This window comes from Mustelus asterias, chromosome 9 (genome assembly GCF_964213995.1).
Source record: "Mustelus asterias chromosome 9, sMusAst1.hap1.1, whole genome shotgun sequence".
NCBI lineage: Eukaryota > Metazoa > Chordata > Chondrichthyes > Carcharhiniformes > Triakidae > Mustelus > Mustelus asterias.
In genome coordinates, this window is record NC_135809.1 from 51312728 (window position 1) to 51335765 (window position 23038).

Consider the following 23038-nt stretch of genomic DNA (forward strand, 5'->3'; position numbering starts at 1 on the left):
ATAAATAGTTGCATAGAGTACAAAGCAAGGAGGTCATGATGATCCTTTATGAAACAATGGTTTGGCCTCAACTGTCCAGTTCTGGCACCACACTTTATGAATGACACGAAGGCATTAGAGAGGGTGCAGAAAAGATTCACAAGAATGGTCCCAGAGATGAGGGACTTGAGTTGGGTGGATTGATAGAAGCTGGGGCAGTTCTGCTTTAAGATAAGATAAGAAAAAGCTGTTCCCTTGGCCATTGGGTAGCAGACCAGAAAACAGAGTTAAGGTGATTAGCAAAAGAAGAAACGATGACATGAGAAGAACGTTTTACACAGCAAATGGTGAGGATTTGGAATGCACTGCATAAGTGATGGAGGCAAGTTCAATGTGAGATTTTCAAAATAAAATTGGAAAAGGTTGTAGGGCTATATAGGGAAAAGACGGGTCTAAATAAAGATGCTGATTGATAGATAGATTGATAAAGAAAAAGTGTATCTATCTCAAGCCACAGAAATGCAAAAGCTAGAGTCCGATGCTTTTGAAAATAAGCAAGCAAACAGAACCAATAATGGCAGCATTTCTCTTAAAGTTACTTTAGGAGGTAGAATTTATGTTAATACTCAAGTGATTAATAAGAGAGCTTTGCTCTATAACATCACATGGGACACACCAAACCACCTGTTACTAAAATATTTAGCCAAATTAATCTTTGAGTTTACTTCCACCAGCCCTTAATCTGTCTTTCTGAAAAAATGGCTAACTTTGATAGCTCTTCATTTAATTCAAACCCAGCATCAGAAATCCATCATTGTGTACTGATACATATGATGCTTCAAGTGGACCTAATTATTACTCTAGTGTAGTGAATTACAGGATCAGGTAGGTTTCACGTGTCTTCAAAAGCCTAGTTCAGCGTTGGCAACCTGTGTTCCCTCACAGACCCATGTGAGATCCTGACCTTGACTGCTCAAACCCATTTATTTCATCATCAATATTTAGAAAATAGTTAGCTAAATGTGTTTCTATTTAAAAATATTAAATATCCAAAATTATGCGTTGGCAATGGGTATTTTAATGGATAACAGCCTGAACTTGTGAAATATTTAATCACAAAAATATGAAATTTTCTCAAAAGTTGCGTGGATCAAAAGTCATAACAACTTACAGTTGCACTATTTTGCCAAGCAAAATGGTGCCATGCACCATCGTGATAATGACTTATGTATTGCCCACTCGCCAAAGATGCAAATTGCTCACAGATGTGGACGTATACATCAATAAAGGAACCAACTTTGTTTGAGGTTGTTTTGCTCCAAACAAATATTAATTTAGTACAGGAAACAAAAGTTTGCTGCATCCACCAGTAGCACCAGCTGTGAGACACACTGCTGTAACTATCAGTGTTGCTTGCCTTTTCGAGGGAGATCTAGTTGCCTCTACAGGAACAGAGTAAACCAGGGATGAAGAGACTATTACTGACCTGATCCAAGAGGATGGAATCAGCAACAGTTGTGCATACATAGGACCTCAGTCCATTGCAGCGCTTTAAGATCTGCATCCCTTCGCCCTCCCTATTCCTCCGAGACAAAGTTGCCTGTTCTACCAGTGGGATAGTCAGGGAATCTCTCCATACTTTCAACTGTAACATTTCTGGCTGCTTTCAGGGAAGAGAGTTAGAAACCAATCATTTTGCTCTCTGTTCCCTTAAAGCCTGTGTGAAGGGGAGTTGGTTGGTAATGCAAAATCCTGGAAAATCCCGAGAGTGCTGAATTTTGGACGTCATACTTGTAGTACTGTTAAAGTTAACAGACACTCCTTTTTTACAGATTAGCATTTGAATTTAATTTGTAAAAGTTGGCATAATTAGAGGAGTTGAAATAACCACGAGGAAGATAAAAATCTAAAATGAATATTGAGAATTTTGAAATGAATAGACTTATTTATTCTCTGCATCTTCTGCCAACGCAATGTGGCCGCCTGCCCATGCACATTGGTCTGTGCAGACGTCAGGCCTCGCCCAGCCTTCTGATTATTCTTTAAGAGTGTGCCCAAAACATTAGCTTTGTAGTCAGGAAATGTATGCAAGTCTTAAGATTTTTTAATATTTTATAACTACGGATGAATGAAAGAAAAACGGTTAAATAATTTCCACGAACAATGCTCAACCAGCAAAATTCACAAACGAGGCAAGAAAAATATTGTTGATGATGCAACTCTGGAGGCACTCAACGCAACATGCTGCCTGAGTGAAACCAAGGTTTTTGGTTTGTTAGTTTGCTGCTTTAAACTATCCGCCTTACTTCGGAATTAAGATAGTGCAAACGTTTTTTTTTTACACTGAATGAATTTCAATCTAGCAGTGTCAAGTCTATGAAATCCTGTTCTGCTGATGGTCTGATGCAATGGGCCAATGTCAAAGATGGCAGGCCCAATTAATCAAGGCTGCATGAGTCTAGTAAGTATGGCGGAGAAACACTAGGCCTGTGAATGCACAGCGTTGGCAGCAAACACAGCCTTATTTATTCACTTTCATCCGAATTTGGCAGGCTTTCCCTTTGTATCTTATTTGCAATGAGAAATTCGACAACAAAAAGATCAAATCTTGACAGGCATTTTCCCAAAACACACACTACCTAAGCTAAAAAGTAACTAACTCGCTTTTCATTTCATTGGCATTTGAGTAACAGCATCGCAGCTCTCAAAATACATTTCAAAAATGGTTCATCTTGTTATTAAGGCTGTCGAGTCCTGGTCTAGCCCTTCTCATTACATTTAGCACTCGGAGAAGAATTTGCTGTGCAGCAAGTTTAACATTTTTATAAGCTTTGCAAAGAGAAGGAAAACTATTATATTCACCATGATATCTACTGTATGCTGTACACAGTTTAATCCTGAGGAATCTGCATTCCAGATTACTGAACTTTTCACACAAAGGGAAATAAAGGTCAGAAAACGTGAACAATGTATACTTCAGAGAATAACTTTCAATCTTCAGTATTGGAGAAAAGATTTCAACCACTGAGAGATTTACACAAGAAAGATCATGGCAACTCCAGAATGTGTGTACATCAAGGAACAAACTTTGAAGAAAAGGAAAAGTTATTTCTAACCAAACTGGGAATTAATTGTGACACAGTACGGGTTAGCAAAGTAGTGGATTAAGTTGACCCTGAAAGTTATTTTCCTTTGAATGTGTCCATTTTAGATATTAAGGGCAGGAAAGAAACAGTGCTCTGTGAAATTTAGTTCATCGTCCTGCAAATGTACCAACTGAGTGCTTTTATACTGCATCAATATTACTGTCAGCATTCATATATTCTCCCAACAGTTGAGAGTCTGAATAATCGGCTGGATTCAAAAATATTATAGTACGCTTTGTTGGGCTGTAGCATGGTTCCTTCCCCAAAGTTTAAAAACCAGTTGGAATTGTTCATGTAATATTTATCTAGAATATGGATCTCAACTGCAACGGAATTTTCAACTATGCATTGTAACTAGATTTAAAGAGAGGACCACTTAACCAATACTATAGAAGAATGCTTCTTTTTGTCACACTATTGTGAAATTTGTTGTTAATTAATCAACTGTAATTTTGGTACTTTCCAAAACTATTCTCAATTGAACCTCACAATAGTGTGCTGTCACCGTTGGACATGTTTGCAATCTATATTTTCTCAAATAGACAACCTTTCATAAATTACAGATGTCAGATATGGTGAATGATTTAGAGGTTGATTCAGGATCGATAGCTGCACTGTAGCTAAATGCCAGAGTATCCCTCAGCACTAAAAGCCTTTAAAACCCGTCAGATTTATTTGGAGTAACAATAAGGACAGATAACAGTCAACAGAGTCAACAGTACGTTTCTCTGAACTCAAATGGATTAGGGAAGTTAATGGTTAGGGAACAACTGGTAAACATGAATGAACATTAAAGTGAACATGTTATTCATATTAATTATTATATAGAACAAGCAGCCTACCTTGAATCTGTAGAACAAGTAAGCTATTTATGCAAACATTTTAAGAAGAAATTGACATAGTTAAAATATTGATCTCAAACTTTTTGCACATGTTGGTTGTTTTGAGATTAGACAGCAAAGGGTGCATAACTGTAAAGGACTGAACACAACTGATAGCCAAGAGAAAGGGTACCCCATGTTGTGTAGTATGTAACAGCTGCTATCTGCAGCTTGATGAGTGAACAACTCTGATATTCAAGAAAAGGCAGACAATGAAATCAGCTTTGCGTTGTGCTGGGACTGATGTGACTGCACGTCATTGAGAGATGGTGACAGCACTTTGGATTAAACGCCAGCTGCAGCATTTGAAGGGGTGAAGAAGGGAAGTGTGAGGTTGACTGAGGGGCAATTTGTTGATTTGTAAAGTGGACTGAATGCGTAGGAGCTTCCCAACATTACTGATGAATATAAATTTAATGGAAGACCTAAATTTAATGGAAGACCTTTACTAGGTCTGGGAATGAAGACCCTTTTTTAAACATCTCCTGTACTCAATTCATCTTTGGAAAATTCATATGTGCTTGCATTAATATTAAGTATTAAAACTACCTGCTCCATGAAGTAATTTTTATTTCCTTCTATCTGGTTTCTCCATCACCTGTGGCTGTAAATACGAGGATGTAAACTATTGCCAGGCTTGCACTGGCCCTGATCAATATTCAGGTGCCAGCACACACCCAAATAACCAAAGGTCAGATTCCCCTTCCCTCTGAGAAGGCATTTTCCTAAAGTAACACAGCAGACTTCAGGAACTGACTTAAGTGGAGGATCAAACATAGATCATGTTGCTTTATGAGCCTGTGCATTCACTGTACTCCATGAATCCTCTTTGAATTAATTTAGCTGAAGCAGCCCAAGCTTTACATTACAATTGCATCTGACTGCAGTTTAAAAGACAAAGTATGAACATGAATGAACTGTAAGTAAATTGGAACTAAGAATATGCTATGAATGATGGACTTGATAGCTGAATGGATAATGCATCACACTTCTCTCAGTCCCCAGCTAATTAACAATATTACCCACCAATCTCAATTATTTAACACGTTGTTGTTATCCTACAAGCAGCAGGATAAAATTAGCATTTTTCTCAAAAAATACAAGAGGTAGCTAAATAAAGGCATTTTGTAGCATTAGGAAGATGCACTCAAACATTTGAAAAACATCCAAGATCATTAAATTTCATAAATATTAATTTCCTCAGTCTGCCACCAATGGCATTCTGAATAAAATTGAACATAACAGTTAATGAAATCCGCGATTCTAAGATTCAGATTCTAACAAGTTCCCATTTTATCCATACTGCTCCTCTTTTGATTCCTTGATTCTCTAAATTTAATTCTCCAAAGTTAAAAACACGTTGAAAGAAGGTTAATAATTCCTCTTACATAAAACCATCCTAAAAAATCTTTGCAATGCCCTCATAAAAGGAAGCATTGCAATTAGCCAAGATATTGACCTGAAGACATTGTTTGAAAGTTACTCTTAAAAATTCTGATGTGCTGGATTAACGTGAAAATAGTTATTCATTTTTTGCCTCATCGTAGAATCGCAGTACAGGAGGCCATTCAGCTTATTAATGTCTGTACTAGTCCTTTCTAGAGAGTCATCACATTAGTCCCACTCCCCTAATCTTCCCCTGTAGCCCTGCAAATTTTTCATTTTAATGTTACACTGAAATACTGAATACTGCAAATTAGGGATACACAAGACTTGCATCAAGTGCCTTTTATTTTCAAAATGGCCATTGTATGTACATTCTGAAAGCCAAATATTCCAGGATTTGCTACATCTCATTCAGCAAACCTTCATTTATTTCCACCCTCACTTGGGATCTTGCATAACTTTAGTTCATTTTCTGTTGTTTGGGCTTCCTAGTTCATTTGAGTATAATGGTCCTTTTCTGTTGACAGAGTAAGGATGCCCTAATCTTACATTCTGCTTTTGCTGGCAGACTTCACACTCTGAGGTGGCTGACATAGGATCGCAATGCCTCATATATCCCAGCCAAACTGCAGGGGAGATTGATGTGTTACAGTTCACTATCGAGGACACCCTCCAGTGTCCTGCGGCTGCTGATAACTGAAGTGGTTGGCGGTGGATAGCTGTTCATCAGTACCTGACATACATGTGGAGTACAGCATCCAACTCTGGGTATAGACATTTCTTGCAGTTTAATCTTCTGAGGGAGTGCTTTTGCATTCTATGCCTCTACTTATAAAGCCAAGGGTGCCTCATACATTTGTTTCCAAAGCAGCCTAAATAACTTCTGCTGCCTTCAAAGATTGTTTATGCAAATCCCCCAGTCTCTCTATTCCTACACCCCTTGTAAAATGGTACCATTTAATTTATATTGCCTCTCCTGACTCTTTCTACCAAAATGTATTGCTTCACATTGTTTAGCATTAAATTTCATCTTTACAACATTTTGTGTTATCTGAAACTTTGAAATTATGCCCTGTTTACCCAAGTCCAGGTTATTATATGCATCAAAAAGACCTGTGTCCTTAATACTGACCATTGGGAAATACCACTTTCTACTTCCCTCCAATGTGAAAGACAACTGTTCGTCATTACTCTTCTGACAGTCTCTTGGTCAATTTTGTATCTATGCCTTCACTGCTAATCTCTTGCGTTTCCTTTCCTTAGGATATTGATTCTTGCAGACATATAGGGCCCTATATTTTGATTCTATTTTGCTTCCAAGTGCTGGGCGGACTTGAAACTGGGAGTATTTCAGATCTGACTTTTAGACCCGTTTTCAGATACCCCCATACGCACTCTGCCTGAAAAAATATCAGCAATTCAGAATCACGCTGCAGAACCTGTGGGCGGGGCTTAACTCGCTCAAAACCTACAGCTCCGATCAGCACCTCCAACTGCGCAAGCGCAGAAAACAAATGATAGAATGCTGCACCCCTGCCACATCGCTCCGGGACTAGATAATGCCTCTCCCTGGCCCCCACAGACTTTGCCTCACCCTCCCAACATTACTGACCACCTTATTCCCCCCACCTCCTCCGCCACCCAGACCAATCATGGGACCCCCCCTTTCCCCCTCACTGATTACAGGCAGAGTGGCAGTGGACCCCCCTTTCCCCTCACTAATCACAGGCAGAGTGGCAGTGGACCCCCCCCCCCCACCCCCAAAATCTCAAGCAGAGAGTCGTCGGACCCACCTTCTCCCCCACCCACACCAATCTCAAGCTGAGAGCCGCTGGACACTCGGCACTTACCTCCTCGCTAACCAGAGCGCCCGTATTGGACTTTTTTGGAGCATGTCTGTTCCGTGTTGATTCTGAATGGGCGAATGCGGTGGTAAAGGGGGAAGTGCCAGTAAGGTTGGGCGTGCAGCCCATTGTGTCAATTTAAATGCATGCAGATGCATTTAAATGGCTGTCGCACCCGTTTCGGGGCACGGTCCTGATCGTGGCCATTTTTGGGCCTTGGTCAAAGGGGAACCGGCGCGGAGGCGGGCGCGGATTGCACTACTTGCCTCACGCCTGACTTTACCAAGTTTTTGCACCCGAAAATGGGTGCAATTTGATGGGAAAATTGGGCCCATAGACTCATGGGAAGCAGGAACACACCAGTACTTTACCCAGGTAGCCAGTCTTCATATGAATATCAAGATAGACAGTCAGTGTTGGCATGTCATTTACCTGTGGAGGACAATGCAGCTGAACCAATGTGCCCTCAATGAATATCCAGACTAAAGCACTTTCCAGAGCAGCACCTTGGATACAGATTACAGCAGGATCTCTGGATAATTTATTTCCTTCTTAGCCTGTGGCAACCAGGCTAATTGTGCAAATGCTATATTCTCAGAAACCCAAAGTACTTCATCCAGCACATGCACACACTGTACACCAATTCTGGTTTCTTTAAAATAAAAATAATTTTAAAAGGTACTAACTTGCAAAAAAAATGAATATTTTTTCAAAGTTCTAACCTTTCCCCTCTCCAGGAAGTGCAATGATTGAATACATAAATTTAGATTAAGCTCATTGAAATGACAGGTTGTAATATATAACTTCTTTCAAGTGCTCTTCTTAAATTCAACATGAATATATCAGCGAACAACAATACAGCTATCTAATGTCTCACAGGTATTATTCTGCTGAGTCTCTGTCATTATTAATATGAACAATGACAAATGGTGAACTGCATTATAGGAAAAAGTAGGTGGAAATGCTCACCAGAAAGTCTTTTGTGAGACTTATTACTGCTTTTAGTGCCATTTTGGTGTTTCTTGTCTATTGCAGGAGGCACTATTGCTTTCCCATTCAGAATCTTCTCAGGTGAAGGTGGCACAGGCTTTGATGTTGTTGATGCCAATGCAGATTTAACCAAAGCTGCAGAAGATGTGGAGGATGAAGAGGCAGAAGAGGTGGTGGAGGTGGTAGTGGTAGTGGAACTCATTTTAACATTGGCACCATCTGCTTTCACCAGGTTAGGGATCTTCTCAAGGCTGACTACTGGGACAGGAACACTGCAAGAGAAAGTCCCATTAGTTAGAACTGGTCCATACCATGGCTTTGTGTTAACCCTTTCACAGCACAAACAGAAAACTAAATTTAGAAGTGAACAATCTGCTCCAGACACTATTTGTCCAATATTTATAATACTCTGGCTGCATTATTTTTTTTAACTGAATGATACAATTTTACATCTTCATATTTCGTGAATGAAATGGATGCATCAAGAGTTTTAGCAAATCGAAGAGCAGGGAATAAAATCTTCTCCGATTTAATAATAAGCAATAAAATAATTGAGACACAATCTTTAAAGCACCTGAAATTTTGTAGTTCTAAGTCCTTCCACATAATAGCAAGTGAAAGGGCTAAAGGGACAGCATTTGTTTTCTGGTGCTATTAAGTTTGACCTCAAAAACTTAACTGAAACAATATTTAACATACTCTTAATTATCTTAATGCATACACAATTTGGGTTAAATATTTCATTTTTTACATAGTTGCATATCAAAATGATGAGGATTGATAGAATATTCAAATTGCACTGTTATAAATAAATTGTGTCCATCCTCCCCAATAGCTCAACTAGCTAGTTCACTTTGCATTGTGGTACGGTGGCACAGTAGTTAGCACTGCTGCCTCACAGATCCAGGGACCCAAGTTCAATTCCAGCCTCGGGCGACTGTGTGTGTGGAGTTTGCACGTTCTCCCCGTGCCTGCATGGGTTTCCTCCGGGTGCTCCGGTTTCCTCCCACAGTCCAAAGATGTGCAGGTTAGGTGAATTGGCCATGCTCAATTACCCCTTAGTGTCAGGGAGATTAACGGGGTAAAAATGTAGGGTTATAGGGATAGGGCCTGGGTCGGATTGTCGTTGGTGCAGGCTCGATGTGCCGAATGGCTTCTTTCTTCTGCACTGTAGGGATTTTATGAACAGTACTTTTGAGGTGATCTTTGCTGCAACAGCCAATCTCTGCCAGAGTGTAGTGGAGATATTATAATCGGCCTCAACATCCCCTAGGTTGGTGTAAGGAGATGAAAGAAGTGGGGGCAAAAATTACTGGCTAGGGTTTCCATTGCTGATTTCAGTAATTCTTGCTACAGCTATATATTACTCAATCCAGTTTAGCTGTACTGGTTTCCATGACGCAACCTCCTTTTGACACTCACTGTCCAATCTTATTCATGATGAACGATCGATGGAATGAACTATAACAGCACTGTCTCCACCACCAAAACAGAGTAAAGGAGATGGACATGAAATAAGTCAATCTTGTGGCAAAAGTCAGCATTCTAAAAATAATGTCCTTAAACGTTCAGGATTACCAATCAGCATCTGAGCAAAGCAGTAAAGTATGTTCTCACAGAACTGGAGGCACGCAGTCAGATGGTGCTGTAAACTGAATTAATGACGTGAAATTCCTACAACTGGTCACCAACAATGCAACAAACTAAAGGATGGCAGACACCACTGAACTTCTTAACAATCGCAGAGAAGAAGCAGACACTTCCTCCTAAATTAGCATAAAGCAAACATAAACATACAGTAGAGATATTACATTATCTGGCAGTCAGAGCACTCAAAAAGCTTGCCTGAATGTTTAAAACTGAGGTGGGGAGGGAAGCAGGATAAAATCTGACTGTTGGTTGGAAGTTAAACTGACCTTATACCGTCTAATGAGACTGGTGTGACTGAACCTACTGATGTCGGCTTACAAAAAAGTCTGCTCTTGTTTACAGCTAACATTGAAACAAATATGGAAAACCCAGTTGCTGTTACTTTTCTGGATACAGAACTTCTCTGACGTTAGAAAAAGATCAATAGAGGCCAGCAACATAAAAACTGGACAACTGATCTGTAGAGATGATTCCACATGCAGCCTGAGGAAAGGGTGCCCAGTGGCAACCAGCATTATTTACCTTTGCCTCAGCACTACAAGAATCCATTATGTGAGGAGCAGCTCCAAGGAATCAATTCATTTATGTTATTACTGGCAAAGCTTCAGCAAGAGGCAGTGCCATCATATAGTTTTTACAAAGCAGTGAATTTTAGACCAGCAGGGGACTGGGTAAAAGCTGCTTGTCACGAGACTGGGGAATGATGGTCATGTGAATGGAACTAAGAGATGGCCAGATTGAAATATGTCCCTAGGTACAGCAACATCACATTTACATTCCATCAAAACCAGACCTAGTCAAAGATTCAAGAAAAATTGTCAGATCAAAATAAACAGACGAATAATATAAAAGAACACTTAAAAATTATGAAATATTCATTTAAATATCTATCATTCTGCAGTTCTGGAATACGAAAAAAAAAACTTGCATTTATATAGTACATTTCAAAACCACTGCATGTGTCAAGTGTTTAATAGCCAATGAAGTATTTTTGGGGTGTAGTTACTGTTGTAATGTAGAAATATGGCAGCCAATTTGTGCACAGCAAACTCCTACAAACAGCAGTATGTCAATAACAAAATAATATTTTGTGATGTCGATTAAGGAATAAATATTGGCTAGGACATTGGAGATAACTCCCCTGCTCTTCTTTGAAATGGTGTCATTGGATCTTTCACATCTTCCTGAGCGGGCAAATGGGTTTACACTCTCAGCCAAACTGGATGACTACCTTTATATTTATGCTCAGGCCCTGTAGTTGAACCCAGAAGAAACCCTGTGACAAACCCAGATGGGGGACTGGAGCAGTATGAATCATAACATCAGCATGGACCTGTTATGGCCAAATGGCCTGTTTCTGTACTGTTAATACATTGTTATTCTATGTAGCTGATGCCCAATATCCAACCCCCATACTATTCCCGTTTCCTCATTCTCCCCCTCCCACCATTTCATACCTCCTTTCTCCACCCCTCCCTTCTGCTCTTCATCCCTCTCTTTCCTCCCTCGGTTCAAACGTGCACTTATGCTTTTCCTGCATGACCTTTAAAATGAAAAATTCTATGTCAATTCGCCTGTGCACTACATAATTGTAATCCTTTGGTGTTGCATCATAATTTTTACCAAGATTCCAAAATGCATTTCATCCACAAATTCTATTTCAATAACTCTCACTTTTAACATCCAAAGTATGGGTGTGAACAAAATGAAATAGGATTGAAGAAATTATATATTTCATAATAACACAAATTGAAATTAATTGAACTTTTATTGACTTGATTAAAATTTAAAGCCTCTGTCTCCCCCAAAACTTAGAAGAGAGCATGAAGTGGTTGTAATTAATCAGGTGCATACCTTATTTTAGTTTAATAGTTATCAGATAAATACCACACTAAGTTATCTCAGTTTTATCTAAACAGTCTGAAGGTATTGCTTACACTACTATATTCTTTCTGCAATGGGTTCAGGGAAATTTACTGGTATGTTTATTGTTTGTCTTCTATGCTATAATAAATCTTACAGAACTATTCATAAAAATAAACCAAAAGAGAAAATGCTGGAAAATCTCAGCAGGTCTGGCAGCATCTGTAAGGAGAGAAAAGAGCTGACGTTTCGAGTCCAGACGACCCTTTGTCAAAGCTGAAAGTTTCAGATTCCAGCATCCGCAGTAATTTGCTTTTATTCATAAAAATAGTTGCTAGTGGCTTACAACTAAGAAGAAAATTAACAAATATCAAATGAGCCTAAAGACCTAGATAAATCTCCACTAATAATATGTATAACAGATTTTCATCAAAAGAAAATAATGCTGCCTTAATTAACCTTAATCTGCATACTTAATTCAGTTCCTATTGAAGTAGAAGAGAGAGATTGAGAGAAGTAACCAAATACAATATGGAATGCAATCGTTCTTGTGCTGCTAGAACAACAGACATGTGGTGGAAAGTATTCAGTCAGGGTTGAAAAGTGAAGATATGGGAATTGATGGATTGATTTCCTGAAATCATGATACAACTTATGTAGAGGTTTCCCTCAGGTGATTAAGCAAGGTAAAAGTTATGTAGGAGTAAACCTTTTCAGGCAAATAGTGTTCATCCCTTTGCTGCTGTTTTAGGTTTGTAACTACTTTTATTGGTTATGTCAATAATTATTATTATAATAAGAGTAGACTTTCATCTCTAATGAGTATCAAAAAGTCTACTACTACCACTACTTTGTTCACACTGTAAGATTACACTTCAAAACTATAGCATGTTTGCTGACAAAAGTATGAACTGAAAGGTTTTCCAGCAAGTTTGATGTTCTAGTTTAGATGATACAGGCGAGGAAATATGGCACACTAAAATTTATAAAATTATACAAATTACAGCACAAGGAGGGCCATTGGCCCCATCATACCTGTGCTGGTGCTAGCTCTTCAACCAGAGCTATATCCCTGCTCTTTGCCCATATTCTTTTACAGAATGGGGTTAGGATTAGAAACAGGAAACAGCAAAACTTGAGTCACAGCCTCTGGAGAATAAAACAAATGCAAACAAGGCAGGAAAATGACAACTCGAACATAAACAGATCACTAGCTCTGCACCTATTTACCTATTAGATATTAAATTTTTCATGTAGGACATGCTTCACAGAAAACCCATTTAAGTACCTGCAGTGCCTGTTACTCCTGTAGTTGATGCTGTGATAGGAATTTTCAATGTTAAATATGGCTCATTGTTAGGCACACAAAAGTTGCTGTTTCATAATTAGCTGGGTTTTTTTCAGTAACTGAAGGTGGGAGCTGTTAGGGGAAGTGCAGGGCATTAGGGGAGAGTGAGGGGAAGGATGGAGGAGGAGAAAGGAATGAAGCATATGATTGGAGGTGTGGATAGGGAAGGACAGCCACATTTCCCCCCCCAATCCTCCCCCAAATGCCATTAATGGCTTCTTTTCTTGCTACACCACCCACCACCTTACACCTGAAAGAAAAGAAGACAAGACAGAAAGATTATCATAAGGGCACATTTAGGAAAGAGAAGCAGCAGAAAGAGAGAGACGTGGCAGCAGGAGAAACAAAGAAAATCAATAACACAAAGAAAATTTCTGACAACCATTTGATCTTCACCATTTGGGTGGTAAACTAGCACAACAGATCACCTGTCCTTTACTGAACTTGCCCGACTCATTTCATAAGGACATTAACCCTGCAAGATTACTGCCCAGATGATGATTATCAAAATCTCTGTTCCTTTGTGCAACACAACAGGAGACTGATGAGTTAACAGATCAAAAATGCTCCATGCTTTCTTGCAGAGAACACAGTTCAGATGTTAAACTTTGTTACAGAAGCATAACACTGGCTCTTTAAGTTACAGCTTGACAAAGACAAGTGCATCCCAACTTTCTTAGATTCATTAGCAAACAGCAAATATATTTTGAGAGTTCAGGCGGAGTTTACTATTAGCCATCACTGGCTCTCTGGCTTTAAACACACCTCTGCCTTAACAACAGTTATCTCTGTGCACTGCATGATATAAAGGTTTGGTCAGAGAAAAATGGGAGCATCATCAGATTTGTGAGCAAGGCCACAGATGATCTACCCACTATAATTTTTTAAAAAGGTACATATTTTGAGCACTTTGTGTTCGTTACATATACACAGTGACTAGGGCAAAGGTTGATGCCATACTTTATTTTTCAAAAACAAACCCTAAAGAAACAGACACTCATTTAGGAATAAACTTTCCTAGAATATGTAAGATTTGAGCCACATGCCAGCAAGTTCTCAATTAATTAAAAATCAGGCTTCCTCTTCTATAAATTCACTCACTGTTCACTTAGCACTTACAATCTAGTAGCAGACTACATTGCTGTATTTTACCTGGTGCAATGTTCCGTACTTATGAAACAGCATATTCTTGTATCAGGAGTAAATTGGCAGTAAATTCATGGCAGATATGTATATGTATATGCTACATCCAACATAATTTTATCAGACATACACAAGAAAGATGTTATCATGATGTCTCAATGAATCTGATTAACTCAAATTTCATGCTTATATCACTGCAATGAATTAGAGCTAAATAGTATGCCAATTACGAACCTACCAGTCATTTAAGCTCAAAAATGTTTCAGTTGAAAATCACCAGGCAGCAACAGCTGCCAATAAAGGATGACAGAAAAGATTTTATGAAAATCCCTTTTTGTTAAAATTCACTAATTCAGAGTTAATGTACATTTTTTTGTTTAATAATCGACACAGAGTTCGAATTATTTTCTAAGATAACTTTCATGGGAATTCAACATAGCTTACTAAATTCTAACCTTTCAATTAGTGAATTTGCCATAACACATACTGGATAAATAAAAATTAATTCAAAATTTTATACAATATATTCTGCAAAATATTCCTATACGAGCTTTATTTATTTTGTTTGTTCGAGAACTCAAAGTGCTAGTTTTTGGAAGTAATATATAGAAATTATGGCACAGAAACAGGTCATCCAAGTCACTTGATCTGTACCAAGTATTTAGACTCCACACAGGGAGGTGGAGTAGAAGGGAATTAACAATTCACTTCGGATTATAGTAGTAATAATAAACTTCATAGTCAGGGGTTTGAAGCTGTATTTAGCAGTCCAGACAGAGTGTCCTGAATGCTCTGGTAACTGCTGGATAAGGACATTTCAGAAACACTGATAATTATTATAGAAGGAGATAAGAAGAGCCACAGCGGGGAGTCAACAATATTAAGAAAGAAAAGGCTTGAAGTCCTACAAAAGAAGTCCAGGAAGTTAGAAAGCAGTGTCAGAAACCAAATTTCAAGGGTTGCAATCTCTGGGTTATGCTCTCTGCCATGTGCTAGATTAGGGAAGGATAAAACAATTAGGAAGATCAGCATGTGGCTAAAGCAATAAGGTCAGGAAGATGGCTTCTGTTCTATTGACACCAGTTTCGGGGAAGATGGTAGCTGTTCCAGTCAGATAAGCTACATCTCAACAGGAAGGGAGGTAATGAAATATTGAAAATGAAGTCTCATTTGAACAAGGGAGGAATTGGCAGGGGAAATAAAAGCATTCAAAGGAAGCAACCTAGATGTAAATGAAACAAAAATACAAATTACGAAAAATTAGCAAAAGGAACATGCAGAGGGAATAGCAGAAATGGGGGAAAATCAAATCATCTAGTTATAAGCAGACAGAATATTATAAAACTCAGGTGAAAGGTAAATGTGAAAAGACAAAGAAGGAGGGTGTGTACTACTTTGCTTAAGGGTGTGGGAAATAAACTGGAGAATTAGAAGCAATGTTATAGCAGGGAAATATAGATACAATAGCAGCAACATATGTCTTACTAAGGAAATTAAAAATATTAGATAATATTTTTAGGGAGGGAAGAAAGAGATAGGAAGAAAAGAAAATGGTAAAACTGATGAAAATAAATGTGTTGTATAAAGAATGGGAAAAATCAAAATAGTAGGTCAGAGACTAAAGAAAAGGATTGTTTTTTCTGTTGGGATTGTACTACAGAGCCCCTAATTTTGGGAGGGAAATAGATAAGCAGATCTGTAGGCAGATTAGAGAGATTACATGACAAAGAATGTCCAGCACAGGAACAGTCCATTCACCCCAAATGTTCCATGCTGGTGTATTTGCTCCATACAAACCCTCAACTCATTCATCTATACCCTTCTATTCCTTTCTCCATCATGTACACTACTTCCTAGTTTCCCTATAAATGCATCTCTGTTATTCACCTCAAATATGCAATGCGGCAGTGAGTTCCACATTCTAACTACTCTCCAAGTCATGAATTTTCTCTCGAGTTCCTAATTGGATCTTTGTGATTGTTTTTATATGCAAGACTGCTACTTCTGGAATCTGGGAGATGTAAAAATATCTTCCCTACGTCCACCCCATCAGACCCCTTTGATTCTGAAGTCTTTGATTATGTCAGCCCCTCAGCCTTTGGTTTGCAAGAGAAAAATGTCCCAATCTCTTTAGTCACTCTTGATTGTTAATCAAATGCACCTTATTAACTAAGTTACTGCTCTAAGAGATTTCAATTATTGATTCATTGATTGGGACAGGGAGGGAGTAAGTGCAAAAGAATTCTTGAAATGTTAGTTTCTTCAAGCAGTAGGTTCACGTGCATATAAGGAGAAAAGTACCATTAGAGCTCGTTACAAGTAACCAAAGATGAGCTGAATCTAGAAAGGAAGAAAGTGAGCACAAACACAACGGTGCTGGTTTGGAATAGGGTAGATTTTAGAAAGAGTAAGCTAGAGCTAGAAAGAGAAACTGTTACACTGGACTTGAGATCAATAATGGGAAATGTGTTTTTAAAAAAAGACTACAATGTTGTATCATTGAAGTCCCTCACCCAGACTACATTCTGTGCTCTTCCCACCCTCAATGCTTCTTCCAATTGGTATTCAACATGGAGGAGTACGGATTCATCAGGGGAGGGAAGGCAGTTTTCATTAGTTTTACCATTTTTTTCTTACTTCTTTCTTCCTCTTAATAAATGTGGAGGCAGTGGTGTAGTGGTAATATGATTGGATTAGTAAAGGACACAAACTCAAATCCCAGCAGGGCAGCTGGTAAGAATTTAAATTCAGTTAATGAATCAAGAATTTGAAAAACTGGTCTCAGTAATGGTGACCATGAAACTACTGTCCTCTGATGTAGAAACCCATCCGGTTCACTAATATCCTTTAGGGAAGAAAATCTACCTGGTTTTGTCTGGTCCATATGTGACTCCAGACCCACAGCAATGTGGCTGACCCTTAAATGCCTCCTCAGTTGTATCAAACCTCAACAGAAAAGAATAAAGAATGAAACCGATGAATCAATGGGCATCGACCTAAGAAAATGACAATGGCACATCCAGCGTAGTCGACCCTGCAAAGTCCTCCTTACTTACATCTGGGACCTTGAGCCAAAATTGGGAGAGTTGTCTCACAGACTATTCAAGCAACAGCCTGACATAGTCATACTCATAGAATCATACCTTACGAATACTTCCTCAGACACCATCAATACCACCCCTTGGGCATAGCTTGTCCAACCGGAGGGCAGACCCAGCACAAGTGGCATACAGCAGAAAGGAGTTGCCCTGAAAGGCCTCAACATCAACTCTGGACCACATGAAGTCTCATGGCACGAGGTCAGCCATGGGCAAGGAAACCTCCTGTTGATAACCATGTGCCATCCCCCCTCAGTTGATGAATCAATACTCCTCCATGTTGAACACCAATTGGAAGACGCATTGAGGGTGATAAGAGCATAGAATGTAATCTGGGTGGGGGTCTTCAATGTCCACCACCAAGAGTGGCTCGAAGCACTATTACTAACCATGCTGGTCAAGTCCTAAAGGACATAGCTGCTAGACTGAGTCTGTAGAAGGTGGGGATGGCACCAACAAGAGGGAAAAACCTACTTGACCTCATCCTCACCAATCTACCTGTTGCAGTTGCATCTGTCCATGAAAGTATCGGTAGAAGTGACCACCACACAGTTCTTATGCAGCCAAAGTCCTGTCTTCACACTGAAGATACCCTCCATCATGTTGTGTGGCACTATTGCCAGGCTAAATGGAATACCTTTCAAACAGATTTAGTGACTCAAAATGGGGCATCCATGAGGTGCAGTCAGCTGTCAGCAACAGCAGAATTGTGCTCAACCACAATCGGTAACCTCATAGCATGGCATATTTCCCCATTCTACCATTATGATCAAGCCAGGGATCAACTCTAGTTTAACGAAGAGTGCAGGAGGGCATGCCTGGAGCAGCACCAGGGATACCTAAAATAAGTTGTCAACCTGGTGACGCGACAACACAGGAATACGGAAGCAGCAAGTGATAGACAGAGCTAAAAGATTCTACTACCAATAGATCAAAGCTCTGCAGCCCTGCTTACATTCAGTGGTGAATGGCAGTGGACAATTAAACAACTAAGAGGAGGAGGAGAGTCCACAAATATTCCAATCCTCAACAATGCGGAGTCCAACACACCATTGCAAAAGACAAGGCTAAAGTATTTGCGACCATCTTCAGCCAGAAGTGTCAGGTGGCCTATCCATCTCAGCCTCCTCCAAAGATCCTCAGCATCCTCTAAAAATGTGCAGGTTAGGTTGATTGGAAAAGTTTAAAATTAGAAAAGGTTGATCAGAAGATACCAGAAAGAAACTCTTTCCCCCAAAGGTAGAGACTATTTCATCATTTACGAATAAGTTTTATATTGATAATTAAAGGAAGGGCAAATACAAGAACCCTAGGAACAGTGGCCAAATTGATTTACAACTACTGATCATGTGGAGGATAAACAGCTGCATTTGCTGCCAATGCACGGCACGTGCAGTTGTATGACAGGCTCAGGTTAAGAGACGCAATATTTATAGGGGGCAATGTGCAATATGGTGCTTATGTGGCAATTACTGGCCTTAGGAGGAGAGAATTGTTGTGAATTTCTAACATGGACTGACAGTGAGCTTTTACAGGGCATTATAAGGGAAGGATTTTCAGATGGGAATCTAAAATCTTTGCCTCATGGGATTTTTTACAGCAGTCATGTTGGTCAGTGTATCTAAACTTAGTCTCGCCATCCTAGTAAAGCAAGTAAAGCTTGTCCATATTGCCTAGTCATAACACTCACAGAAACCGACAATCCACCTACACCACTGGAATAGTGCGACAGAGATTAGAAACACTTGCCAACATGATTGCTGTAAAGTATCCCAAAAGGAAAGCATTTAATTTCCTGTCTGCACATTCTTCCCTCCACCTTCCTGCCACTTAGTTTCAGGATGCAGGCTCCAGCAGTGACATCATTGGATTTCTGCATATGTGTAGACCAGTGAGTGTGCACAGATGGGCATAGGTGGCCATTTTGTGTGGTAATACTGCCTGGGCAGGAGACGCAGCGAGGATAAACACAGATTGTTTGATGTAATTTTTAGGTAAATCTATACGGTGAGGATGTAGGGTAATTCCCTTACATTTTTCCCATAATCTCCGTTATGTTGTTGCGGCAAAGCATCAACTAGAAGTCAAAGTAGAAGGTGTGGGGGTTTGAGGAGGGGGTGATAGTGTGTAGGGATGGGGGTTGTGTAAAGAAAGGAAGAAGTGAGAGAGAGAGTCGCCAACAGGCTGCCATTAATGCTTGTGAACAGTCAGTTGAAGAATGGTATGATTGGGGGTGTTGGACCAGCTCACCTATCCTTCCTTTAGATCGCAGGAGGAGCATGTTCTAGTGAGACCACAAGGGAACAAAGAGGATGATATACCTTTAAAAAATAAAGAGAAATTAAGATTTTTTTCATGCAAAGTGAAAGATAAGAGAAAGAAAATATTTTCAGTTTCCCTACATCATATTTTTAAAACTGCCTCCTGCCCTCATGAAATAATCATGAATTGAAAGGCTCCATCAACAGAGAAAGCACATGTTGTATCCAAACTGAACAAAAATCTACAATCAGGCTTGGAAACCATTACCCAACAATGATCTTAAAAAAAAAAGCACCACAAAACACCAAACAGCTCCACTGAAGGTTACAGGCTGTACCAGACTGAGCAGAGGCTGTTGTCTTCGTACAATGATGTGGAGATGCCAGCGTTGTACTGGGGTAAACACAGTAAGAAGTTTAACAACGCCAGGTTAAAGTGAAGGTGTTGTTAACCTGCAGTAAACACTTAACCTGGTGTTGTTAAACTTCTTACTGTCTTCGTATGATGCAGCCCCTGCTGAATTTGTAGCAGCCACTGCAAAAATAGTGAAGCCCAGCTCCAGCTGCACTAAAAGAAACTTCTCATTTACTACGGTTAACAAACTAATTATGTGAAAATCAATGATGAGTTGATGTTCTCTCCGAGGCCCACTAAGATGTTATAGGCCCTGTAACCAATGATGATTCCACAATGGTAAAAAGCAGTTAAACAATCATAATTAATGATACACGTGGAGGCTAACCCCCTCACTCAAGATTGCTTTCTTCATCTTTGACTGGGCACTTCCTTGGAGGACAAATACTGCGTGTCCTTGATAGGCATGTCCCTGTCAGGCAGGGAGGAAATGGCCGAGTGAGGGAACCATGGTTCACAAAAGAGGTTGAATGTCTTGTCAAGAGGAAAAAGGAAGCGTATCTAAGGATGAGAAAACAAGGTTCAGTTGGGTCGCTTGAGGGTTACAAGGTAGCAAGGAATGAGCTAAAAAAAAATGCTTAGGAGAGCTAGGAGGGGGCATGAGAAGTCCTTGGCGGGTCGGATCAAGGAAAACCCCAAGGCTTTTTACTCTTATGTGAGAAATAAAAGAATGACCACGGTGAGGTTGGGGCCGCTCAAGGATAGTAGTGGGAACTTGTGCATGGAGTCAGAAGAGATAGGAGAGGCGATGAATGAATACTTTTCTTCAGTGTTCACCAAGGAAAGGGACAATGTTTTTGAGGATGAGAATTGGATACAGGCTGATAGGCTGGAGGAGGTAGATGTTCTGAGGGAAGGTGTATTAGCAATTCTGAAAAACCTGAGGGTCGATAAGTCCCCTGGGCCAGATGGGATATATCCTAGGATTCTTTGGGAGGCAAGGGATTAGATTGCAGAGCCTTTGGCTTTGATCTTTGGGTCCTCACTTTCCACGGGGATTGTGCCAGAGGACTGGAGAGTGGCGAATGTTGTTCCTCTGTTCAAGAAAGGAATTATAGGCCGGTTAGTCTTACTTCGGTGGTCGGTAAGTTAATGGAAAAGGTCCTGAGGGATAGGATTTATGACCATTTGGAAAGATGCAGCTTAATCGGGGATAGTCAACACGGATTCGTGAAGGGTAAGTCTTGCCTCACAAATTTGATTGAATTCTTTGAGGAGGTAACTAAGTATGTAGATGAAGATAGAGAAATTGATGTCGTATACATGGATTTTAGTAAGGCGTTTGATAAAGTTCCTCATGGTCGGCTCATGAAGAAAGTAAGGTGGTGTGGGATAGAGGGAAATTTGGCCGATTGGATAAGTAACTGGCTATCTCATAGAAGACAGAGAGTGGTGGTGGATGGAAAATTTTCAGACTGGAGACCAGTTACCAGCAGTGTACCACAGGGATCAGTGCTGGGTCCTCTGCTATTTGTGATTTTTATCAATGGCTTGGAGGAGTGGACTGAAGGGTGGGTCAGTAAATTTGCTGATGACACCAAGATTGGTGGAGTAGTGGATGAGGTGGAGGGCTGTTGTAGGCTGCAAAGAGACATTGATAGGATGCAGAGCTGGGCCGAAAAATGGCAGATGGAGTTTAACCCTGATAAGTGCGAGGTGATTCATTTTGGTAGGACAAATTTGAATGCGAATTACAGGGTCAACGGCAGGGTTCTGAGGAATGTGGAGGAACAGAGAGATCTTAGGGTTCATATCCACAGATCTCTGAAGGTTGCCACTCAAGTGGATAGAGCTGTGAAGAAGGTCTATAGTGTGTTAGCGTCTATTAACAGGGGGTTTGAGTTTAAGAGCCATTGGGTTATGCTGCAACTGTACAGGACCTTGGTGCGACCACATTTGGAATATTGTGTGCAGTTCTGGTCACCTCACTATAAGAAGGATGTGGAAGAATTGGAGAGAGTGCAGAGGAGATTTACCAGGATGCTGCCAGGTTTGGAGGGTAGGTCTTATGAGGAAAGGTTGAGGGAGCTAGGGCTTTTCTCTTTAGAGCGGAGGAGGATGAGAGGCGACTTAATAGAGGTTTATAAGATGATGAGGGGGATAGATAGAGTGGACGTTCAGAGACTATTTCCTCGGGTGAATGTAGCTGTTACTAGGGGGCATAACTATAAGGTTCATGGTGGGAGATATAGGAGGGATGTCCGAGGTAGGTTCTTTACTCAGAGAGTGGTTGGGGTCTGGAATGGACTGCCTGCAGTGATAGTGGAGTCAGACACTTTAGGAACTTTCAAGCGGTTATTTGATAGGCACATGGAGCACACCAGGATGATAGGGAGTGGGATAGCTTGATCTTGGTTTCGGACAAAGCTCGACACAACATCGAGGGCCGAAGGGCCTGTACTGTGCTGTACTGTTCTATGTTCTATGGACCTGAATTTGATTTTGAACTTAATTGTACTTGTAAAGTGATTGAATTCTGTCAGCGCTAAGCTTGAGAAAAGAGGGCAAGAAATGTTGGCATAAATAGGTCTATTATGTAAAGACAGAAAAGACATGGCAATTGCGGACAAATTCAATATGCAATAAAAGTTTCTAGGAACGGAATGAAGTACGATGGTCCATTTATGATACTAATCTGTTTACAGTCAGCACGGTTCTGGGTGTGTTAATTTTCACTGCACTTACATTGCAGGACAGATTATGCAACTCAGAATCGTTACAGTGCAGGAGAACATTCGGCCCATCACGTCAGCACCCGCTCTCTGAATGAGCAGCTGACCTAGTTCCATTCACTGGCCTTCTCCACAAAACCCTGCACTTTCTCTTTTTCAGTTAACAGTCTAATTCCCTTCTGAATTCTTCAATGAACGTCTCCAGCACATTCTCAAGCAGTGCATTCCAAACAACAACCATTCGCTGTGTGAAAACGTTCTTCCTCATGTCGCTTTTGCTAATTACTTCAAATCTGTGCTCTATCCTTCTTGATCCTTTAACAAATGGGAACAGTTCCTCCTTATCTACTCTGTCCAGGCTG

The 23038-nt window shown here is 40.1% G+C and overlaps 1 protein-coding gene across 7 annotated transcripts in view; it reads right to left on the bottom strand.

Annotated features, from left to right (window-relative positions):
• Positions 1 to 23038, bottom strand: part of LOC144498684 (ataxin-7-like protein 1) — a 243914-nt gene that overhangs the window by 51681 nt on the left and 169195 nt on the right. For all 7 annotated transcript variants that reach the window (XM_078220169.1, XM_078220168.1, XM_078220166.1 and 4 more), the window contains one exon: positions 8206 to 8498. In XM_078220169.1, the coding sequence (XP_078076295.1) occupies positions 8206 to 8498 (293 nt within the window). The remainder of the gene's footprint in view (positions 1 to 8205; positions 8499 to 23038) is intronic.